We start from the raw sequence: 10,897 nt of genomic DNA on the forward strand, positions 1-10,897 counted from the left end.
AAGCAGTGGTATCAACGCAGAGTACTAAGGTAGCCGTGGCGGGCCCAGCGCGGCCCTGGCGAGTCCGGCGCCGCACATGGCCGCGGCCTCGAGTCCGCACGGCCCGCATCACGCGGCCGCCTCGTCCCATCACTCGGTCGTGGCCGCCGGCGTCAGCCACGTGATGAGCTCGAGCCAGAGCCTGCAGCACTGCTCGTACACGCGGACCGGCATCCAGCAGGGGATGCAGCAGCAGCAGCAGCCCCAGTGCGGCGCGTATCTACCGTTGCAGGGCCGCGCCTGGTAGTGCGCGCCATCCGCGGCGGGGACCGCGGCCTACGCCAATCCCTCCGTCGCAGGCCCATGGGCCCTCGCCGCGGATCCGGCTGCTTGGTACGCCATACCCGACGACAGTCCTTAAGGGAGGGAGGGAGTCACGACGCGACTGATCGTCGGAATCACGCGCAGCGTCAACGGACGATGCCTCGGGATGAACCCGATGAAACCGCGATTCATCATCATGCGTCGCGGGATGCGTCTGTCTCTGAAGTGCATACGGCAGTAAAATCGCAGACTCGTTTGAGATTGCGCGCGAGAGACCTTTCTCTTCTCTATCTTGCCTGAAAAACTACTGTCCGTAAGCTGCGCTCACGATTACCAGAAGGATAATCTGTCATTGGGCGTGACGTAGTCATAGTCACGCTAACCGTACTCTGTTACAGCAGCAATCGACAATCGATGGGTATACGCTCAGTGATTGTAAGGACTATTAGTGTGATAATTTGCAATTATCTATGCTCAGTGAGTTATGCGCTCGTGATTGATAATGGACCGACCGATATCGGTGATATTACGATGAGAACACTCCGAATCAGGATTATATCATACATCGATACAGTAATCGAGCTACGTGATTTTATATCTGTCATCCGTCGAACGTTCGTTGCGAAGTTCTAGCTTTGAATCAACGACCGCTTCGTACGTAAACAAAATGGATCTGCATCTTGTATTTTAAAAGGAAGCCAGCTTTTTTTGCGGAGAGATCGACGGAAAGTTTCGTGAAGAAGAAGCACGGAAATCTTGGTGACGTATTTTCTTGTTAACGCAAAGACTACATATTTTATGTAATGCGAAATGACACATTTCCCAAACAGCGTACTTTATTTATTTAAAATGGCAACTCCCAGGTCGTTCGATAAATTAATAAACAAACGTCGTGAGAGATGACAAAAGGTTGTAAAAAATAATACCAATGATATATTCTGATAACGACTAGTTAGAATCAAATGGGAGAGGTAATAATAGTCGCGTTCGGAAAGAAACGCAATTGATCGAACAGTCATCGTATAGCTGCCGATCTGTTTTATTTAATTAAACAACAGCATTATACTCTTTCTGCATATATAGTAAAATAAATATACACATTAAAAAATCGCATAAAAGCCTAATTAAAGTTATCAGTTAAATAATTTTTATAAACAATCCGACGTAAACAAAATCAAAGATATTTTCAAAATTAAAAAATTCAAGAAAAAAATGTTTTACAGATATACAAAATGTTGCAATAATTCCTTTTATTTATACGATTTTCTCGAATAATTCGACATCTCGATTCTTTTTTTACGCGGCAAAGATTTATTCGGATATCACTTTTGTTTAAAGACGATACACATTTCAATATTCAATATGTACATTTTAATTAAAGAAATTAGATATCTCAAAGCAATATGCATTTGCCTCTATATGATAACACATAGTTTGATTTTCGCTAAAGAAGGATCAACCTTAAATTCGCCAGTGCAATTACATGATAAGGGCATAACACACATTATTGCTTTATAATGTCAAATTTCAGTATATTTGAAGATCGAATAGAAAACAGAAATTTCTGTATATTCATAAAATATTCAAACATGTAATATTCACACATACAACATATAATATAAGCAATTGATTTTTGCATCGATTCTTTCGTCGAAATATACGCCTGTTTTTCGGGAGAGCGTTTCATCTGCGGAAAAAAAAAAAAATGTAATTTCCGCAGATCGCGTTCGTATATGTTTTCAAATTCGTTTGCAGAGTCTCGCGGGAATAACACGACATTGTGTAAAGTGTAAAGCATACGCCGGGAAATAAAACACGCTACGTGCAACGGAGAGAGAGAGAGAAACGGATTGTTCGCCTCGCACCGAATTACCGTTGCCGGTGCGTCCACTCGATGGATTGAAACCCGTCGATTCGAATTACGAAATAGTACACCCCCGCGGTGATTGTGACTGCGATTTCAAGCCGAACGCGACGCGACATCCGACGCGACATCGCGAGAGAGTCGACATTGTGTCGACTCGTGGAAAGTCATTTTCGAACAATGCGTTACGCGCGGGATTTCGTCAAACAACGTTCGACGGAATCCCGGACGAGATATTTCTGCATTCGCTGCATTGTCCGCAAATGCAAATATACGCGATATACTGTTACGTCGACGCATATATTATTTCGTCTGTCGGGACGTGACATTTTTATATACCGCGGCCAATCAAAAAAATACCGATTACAATGAAAAATTCGCGCAAAAAATGAGATTTTCCATGAATTTTAAAAAATTTTCACTCAGCCTAAAAAATTCCTGAAATTTATTATTTTTTCAAAACAAGAGAGTGCAATTATCTTTAAATGTCATAAATCTCGTCACGGCTAGAAACGTCGAACAAGAAAAAACGAATGTATAGAAAATAGTCTTTTTTTCATAAATTTGGTCGAATACAGATTTCTATAAAGACGAAGATATCAGCCTATATTTGTTTTGTTTTAATATTATACTTTTATGTTTACAGATTAAAACAAACTTTATTCGACTAGTTGCTAGAATTTATGACGCTGTCACACAGATGACGAAACATTATGTTCCATTGAAATTCTATTACATTCGCGTAATGCATCTTATAAATTACACAAAAGGTAATAAATAAGAATCTTAATAAATTTATTGATTTAAAAGAAAGATACGTGATTTAAAGGAACGATTTTATTTATAGATCTGTAACGTGATTTTATTTATGAGCAATAGTGCTTGAAAGGGAGGGGAGGGAAAAAAGGGGGGAAAGTTTTCTCTCCTGTAGGAAGAAAACGAGTAGTCGGGAGAAGAAAAGTGCGAGAGAAACGAATCGGAGCGTTTCCGCAAGTGAGAATCTTAGGACAAATGTAAAGTTTACAATTTCGCATACTCGATTGTAAATGACACATTGTAAATACACGTTTGTCGTAAGTGACGCGTGCGCGTGCACGTGTGAGGAATGTATTGTGCGTGCGTATGTATGTGTGTGCGTGTGTATGTGTGTGTCAAATCAACGAACTTCTAAATCGAGCGAGAGACGTTCAACTTCTACATAAACGATTTAGCGAGGACGAACATTATTGAGCATTACATTATAACGATTAACGCAGAATAAAGAAAAAAAAAGTATAGGATCGACGATAGTGAGTAGCGTGTCATGATGAGAAAATCACACAGCTATAGAGATTATTATAAAATTTTGTAAATAATAAGAGAGATATTAATAAAACACGATACTTATTCAAACGCCAACTGAATCTCGTTTACATCTTGTCTGCATTATTTTCTACTTTCTCGCTTTTTCGTTCTTTCGTTTCTGTTCACCCGAGAGAGAACAATAATCAAGATAGACGTTTCTCTTTCGATGTTAAATATATTTATTTGCATATTGTTTTATTAGATTATAATGTTATATAATATTTAATACAATATTTACTCAAATAATATATAAATTTTAATATTAAATTAAATTTTATTATATTTATTATATTAAATTTTAATATTAATTACTTAATTTAATATTAACAATTTAAATATTATCGTAATGTAATATTAAATTAAAAATTACTCTCATTTATCTACTTTGGAAAATTTAGAACATTTATTAAATTATTCCACGAAGAAAATTGTTTTAATTTTTAATGAAAAATAGTAAAATCGCACAAAAATGTGACCTCTTATCTTCTTTAATCTATCGGTTTAAATAAATCGAATAATTTAATAAATCGTACAATAAATTTTAGCATTGCATGTCCGCTAGCAGACAGAATAAATGAATTAATTAATAATTTCTACGAACGTATGTATGCGTGGAGGAGAACTAGATTATATTGATTCTTACGCAAGTAAACTTATTAGGTCCTCTCACGAGCGCTCTGGACAAGGAGTGAGTGCCATTCACCAATCAAAATACGAGCCCTCGTCGCGCTAAGAATGTTTCATTACATCTCTCGCGATTTTCGATCACTTCGCCTTGACGACGCGCCTTTAGCGGCTGCCGGATGAGACGCCATGGTAACACCCCTGCGCGAGGGGAGAAACCCCCGACGAGAAAGGGGGCACAATTCCCGCGAACGTGTACCTACAATTATTAAGGTAAGCCGATCTCTTCCACGTAGGATAGACGTAGGTTAATGCCGGGTACAGGTACGTCAGTGACGAGCGGAGTCAGCCGGTCGTTATTGGATATTTTCCAAAGGGAGGAGAGGCACGGCTTAACCATCCTGGGAGCGGGGGGCGATTTATTAAATGCACCGTGACTAATTATTCTTGCGTGGCGCGGAGAGAAGACGAGAGTGCGATGTCAAAGCCGGAGAGAGCGTGGTTTAAGTTTAGTACACAAATTATTATATAGGTCAGGAAATGAAGAGAAATCGACAATTATTGTTGCGATATTATTATTAATTTATACGAACGTAGGGTTGAGGAAATTTACGAATAGCGAGACAGAGAGAGAGAGAGGCAGGAAAATAAAAGTTTCATAATCGTAAATAAAGAATAGTTTTCTAATTCGAGAAAATTAATATAATGTATAGAGCGCAAAAATCTAAAGTATTTCTTATCTAAAAGATGAGGCTTAGACAAACCATGTGATAATATTGAGAATATTTCTATGTTAATGTATAAAGAGATGTAGTAGTAGATTGTTCCAACAATTTATTATCGTATATTAAATCTTATAGAGAAAATATCTTATGTTAGTAAAATTTTTAATCTTAAAACACAATGAAATTATGGGAGAAATTATAAAAATATTATTATTAAAAAATATTATGCACGAATTTTGTTTGACCTCAATCTATTTCAATTTTTCGAAAGATCCATACTGTTTTAAATTTGAAAAGAAATTTTCGGAGCATATTCCACATCGATGTTACTTCCGATCGAGATTCACGTGGAAAGAAGGGAATCGGGAAACAAAACGCGCTCTTTCGCGTGTTGCTACGCCATATACGTGTACATATGTGTATGTATATGTGTGTATTGTGTGTGCACGCTTCTACGTGTCGCGTGACATACGACGAGAGGTCCTGACAATGACAGGCCTCCCGCTTCCCGGTGGTCACTCTTATACAGTGGTATCCCATATCGCGCCCCCCCTTCTCTCTCTCTTTCTCTCATTCCGCCCGCCATTATCATATTTATTAACTGCCGCTCGGTACTTATATCTACACCTATTCGCTGCCATTCCTATATAATATAATCCGTGCTAGTGACAGCAGCACGTGACACTGCCTACGATCGCCTTCCTCCCTCGCCCTCCCTTCTACCCCTCTTGCGCTGCACCGGTTGATCCCCCGGATCCCTCGGTCCGCTGTTCGCACCCTTATATTCCGCCGCTGCAGATTTGTTGTCGTTTGATGCGATTATATACCGGGGATACTGAAGTTTTTGATTCAAAGCCACGGACAATCTCCGTGGAAAACGTGAGGGAAAGGTGCGCGCAACTTGGAATGATCAGCTGATTTAAGGAAACTTAACAATACGAATGAGAGCTTTCCAAGTTTCGAAAGAGCAAAACTTTATCGAACTTTATAAAAAGCTAGTAGGGCAATCTCTCATCTTTTCTCGATCTAATTATATTGTATACGGAGAAAATTTTACTGTACAAATTATATGAAAAAATATATTTTCTCTTACAACATTTTACAATATGTCCTCTCGTGAAATATAAAACGTATATATTACTGTGATTTTTTTTTATGATGTTAGTATGTGGTCCACTACAATATATTTTCTCCGTATCTAATTTCTATAAAAAAGAGATCATAATGATAAGGAGTACCGTTAATGTGCGGTATGTTTCATTGTCGGATTATAGCTCGTAATCCATCGCGCGAGCCATCAATTGCGATGCTGCAAAGCAGCTTTGTCCGCTTCGTTAACTATTTCCGATGATAAATTCCGCGCCATCCCCCCACACGGATAACATGTAGCATGTGCTCTCTCGCGCTATGATCTCCATGGTGATTTTAAATCAATCGCGCTACGCACGGGTTTGTCTGCTGCAGCGAGCTCCATTTCTCTGTGCGAGATAACGTACAACGTGCGATACAACAACAAAATAGCAGGCAATGAAACTAACTAAAAAATACATGGACAAATGCAACAAGAATTTTGGATATTTATATTGTAAAAAAAAAAAAAAAAAGAGAATTACGTGAACACAACATATAAGTGCTAAATTAATAACATTTCTATTATTTATTATTATATATCTTAATTGTGAATGATATTAATTAAATATATAAAGATCAATCATATATATAACAAATTTTAACAAGATAATATTTAAGACTGTCTATAATTTGCTAAAGCAGGAAAATTGCGAAACTGAAATATTTTGAAATTGAGTCTAGCTCTAGTTGATGAGATAAAAAGAAAGCCGGCTAATCAAATATACGATGCTCTTTATATATATCTCTCGCGGACTTTATACGCATGGCAGTTTTTCAATCGCACAGACAGGTACTTCTTGGCGCGAGATTCCTTCTGTCGATTGTAAATTCATGAAGGAAGACCGCGCCCTACGTTCATGAATACCGAGGAGACAAAATCATGGGGTTGTCTCGGTCTAAGATGCCGCGTAGGAGCAGCAGCAGCAGCTACGACGACTTGTACGTCGTCCTCGCCGAGGATGCTAATGCCCTTTGGGCGCCGCATCCCTCGTCGCTTCCACGCAAAGGGTTGCCTCTTTGTTTGCGTAGGAGAGCGGGCGTGAGCCTCCGCTTCGCTCCTACTCGTGATTCATGGGACCCTAGATTATATCGGAACCTATCCACCTACCCTCTGTGCTGCACGCGCGCGCGCGCGCGCACGAGACTCAATTAGATCCCTGTCAAACTGTTATTATAGGATCGGATAGGGAAGAGACGGCGAATAAAGTGCCGATTAATTACCGCAAAAGTATCTCTTCGCGCAGTTTCGACGACGAAGTTTTTCGCGTCTTCGCGATACATCTGAACGAGCGAAAGCTTGTCCTTTTATTCTCCGCGTTATTTATATCTCAATCAAGTTCCATATATATATATATATATATATATATATATATATAGAGAGAGAGAGAGAGAGAGAGAGATTTATATATTTAGAATATAATATTATCTCTTTGCAATCTCTTTATAAAAAGAAATATAGGATATTAAATCCTTTATTATATCAAGGCGTATAATGAAATTTTTCATAGCAGTGTATACCGTGATTGATATTAAAATATCCACAACCTCGTTCTGATTTCTAAGCTGCTACTTAATATTATAGTAGCCTTCAAATAATTTCTAATTTTTCCGATGTAAATCATAAAAAACAGAGCACACAAATGATGCATTCGAGAAGTCAGAATTGTACATATTTTTTTAATTATTCGAGAATAAAAAAAAAGTAAAAAAATCATTGAAATGCGCGAATCTACGTCCCCGTAAAAATTTGTCATTTCGTTTTTCGCGGGGAGGAGGAAAGGGGGATTTCGAAGCCAATTTCAACCTTGTCTCAGGCGGTAACGCTATACCACGATACAGATACCTGGTGTAAGAGCGAATATCGCGAATTCCCTCGTCCTCCATAGCAAAGGCATCCTACCATAGCAATTACCTATCTACCGGCACAAGGGAGTCGAGTAGCAATATCTGGACCCGTTATTCAGTTCGGTTATCCCGACTGGAATGCTTTGTGTCGCCGACCGGCTGCACATCTATCTGTACAAACGAACGTCTGTGAAATATATCTCCGTATATCATAAATTTTGCATTATTTCGAATAAATTGTAGATCCCGGTTCTATACGGTGAGCTGATAAGAATCGGCTCGATTAAGAGAAATCTCTCGCTCCCTCGTAAAGGAAATTTATTCTATATGAATTTAAGTCCCTAAAATCTGCAAATATATATGGAAATAAGAATTACAATTTTTGGATTTCTCTATCTCATTTTAGAAATGTCGAGGTTCATATTCCTTACCTAAATGATTAAACGATATGTCGAGTTTGCTTTTTTAAAATAGCGATGTAATTAATAGCATTTTTGATTAAAATAGATCTGACGAAAACGATTAAACTCAATTTTCACGAATTCATGTTTAATTGCAAGTGAGTGTATTAACACGAATTAAAAGCCGAAACCAAAATATAATGTTAATTGCTCTTGATTAATGATTCGCTTCGTTCGAAAGTTTATACCAAAAAAGTAGAAAAGAAAAATCTTAGCTACATATTTTTTAATTATAATATATGTTACCTCTGACTCATATGCTACTAAAACATATTTATATCTCATCATCAAATTCAGATTTGAATTTGAAATTAATAGAAATAAAATATAAATAATAAAAAACTTTGCCTCTAATCTAAAAAATTAAAGGTCTAATTTTAGCACGGTTTCTTAAATTTTAATTCTAATAATGTAACTTTTATCACAGCACGAATCTACATTTCGAATCTATTCATTTCAAATGAGTTTCTAAACATCATTAATGTCAAATTAGTATTTGAATTCCATGATGTTTAATTCGGAAATAAAATTTGTGATTGAGATGTACAACAATTTTTAAATTAATATGCTACGTAGAGATATTTGCATATTGAATTACATGTCGCTATTTTAAAAAAATCACACATCGAAAAATATATCGCTTATTGCGACGATATACACAACGATAAATAGATTATTAGTAATTTCGTAGAGACTTGATATCATTTCAACACAAAACGGAATTTTACCGCAGAGAGAAAATCGGTTACTGGAGTCAAGGAATGGCAAAACTGCATCTTCCTCGACGATGCCGACGAACGTGACTGCGTGATCGTGCTATCGCGAGAAACGAGGGAAAAAACGTACGACAATTCGGCCAATTCGTATATAAAGATTCGCGATATCTCTCTCGGGAGAAAAGTGTCTACGTTCGCGATACTCTTTCGCGCAGATCGAATACGCGCCAGCGTACAGTAGGTACATGGTACATCATCTCCTCGGATCGTGGAGGAAGGGAGCGAGCGTTGGTGGGAAGATCCCCGCCTATGTATACGATGTATCCTACCGTCGTCGGAAGTGAGTACCTCCCCTTTCCCACTCCCTTGACATCCGGGTTACGCCCTGACGAGTCGGTCGAAGCGCGTGGGCGATGGTGCTCTATTCGGTGAAATAAATCGTTGGAACACAGAGAATTCCACCTACTGACCGAGACGAGAGAGTGATCGTTCCGAGTGATACGTTGCCTAAAATAGCAACGCGCGAAAAAAAAACGCTCTATCTACGATGATTAAAATCCTAGACGCGCCGCGGTTTGCTCTGGCATTTTTTGCCGGCTTGTTTTGCGGAAAGATATTGCTTATTTTTTGTGTATGATAAGATTTGCGCTTTTATATAAATTCTTATTCAAATAAAATAGATCATATAAAAATTTCAGCGAGTATTTTGACTGTCCGTGTCGAGATCACAGATGAAAGGAAATTTTCATATGATTCGCTGTTTAAACTTGCAATTATATCCGCTATATTAGACAGAATATTTTATTAGGAAATTTCAATGAATAAGATTTCTAAATATATCTCGAACTCTGTTAAAAATACTAAAATTCTTGAAGAGAATTTCAGTTAAACTACATACTAAGAGAATTTTCTCTTAGAATTTATCTTGACAATCATAATAATCGTGGGACAATATGGAAAGAATTTTATGAGAGTTTCTCTGATTAATATTTATCACAATAAAAATAATATCTATCACAATAAAGTATTATAAAACATGTTTGATTAATTTTACTAAACTGCATAGTAAAATTAATCAAACATATTCAGAGAAATTTAAATAAAATTCTTTCCATATCATAATTGTCTCACGATTGCCATGATTTTTAGGATAAATTCTAAGAGAAAATTCTCTCTCTGTAGTTGAATATCCTCTACAGGAAACTAACAATAAGAGTCCTTGGGAAAATCTTAAGCAGGACTTCGATCAAGCATCTTGCTTGCGAAGACCTGTCAAAATGACATACTCATAGAATAGATATACTTATTTCTATCTAGGATTATCCACGAAAAAGCTAAGAGATCTAATAATTTTAATATCTCTCTATTGAAAATACGTTCAAGCTAGAATTAATTCTATATGAAAATGTTAATTAAAAACGAAAAATATTTATAATTTATTACAACATAATATTGTGTCTTGGAAGGGACAAAAATCTATAAAAGAAGCGAAGAGGAAGACGAAAGAAAATTGCGTTGAGAAAATACTGACTTATCTCTGTTAAAAATCTACAAAATATATATTTTGAGATAATAACAAATTTATCTTTGTTTTATCTCATTAAGATAGAGCAATGGCAAAATAAGTTTGTTAAGAATTAAATCATTTTGTATCGACAAATTAAATTCATTTTAAATTCCTGTTTTTTTTTTGCAAATTTACACAGAGTTTTCTATTTTAACAATGCATGTAAAGATTATATGTTTCACTGTAATATCGAATAATTGATTGTAACAGCTGTAATGTTGACGCAGTTTCATATCGAATAAGCATGATAATGGCGACAATTTTGTTTGTGGCAAGTTTCTTTTTTCCAATGCAAAAGCTAAAAAAAAATTTTACAT

At 37.0% G+C, this 10,897-nt stretch overlaps 1 protein-coding gene across 1 annotated transcript; it reads left to right on the top strand.

The window, feature by feature from the left end:
• Window positions 1–29: 29 nt before the first annotated feature.
• On the top strand, window positions 30–3,653 carry LOC145945968 (uncharacterized). Its single transcript, XM_083055289.1, has one exon. It carries the CDS (start codon window positions 77–79, stop codon window positions 284–286), a length of 210 nt encoding a protein of 69 aa, XP_082911415.1. The 5' UTR covers window positions 30–76; the 3' UTR covers window positions 287–3,653.
• The last annotated feature ends 7,244 nt before the right edge of the window (window positions 3,654–10,897 follow it).

This window comes from Prenolepis imparis, unplaced genomic scaffold (assembly GCF_030444845.1).
Source record: "Prenolepis imparis isolate NDT839.2.m4 unplaced genomic scaffold, iyPreImpa1.0 SCAF_15, whole genome shotgun sequence".
NCBI classification, from domain to species: domain Eukaryota; kingdom Metazoa; phylum Arthropoda; class Insecta; order Hymenoptera; family Formicidae; genus Prenolepis; species Prenolepis imparis.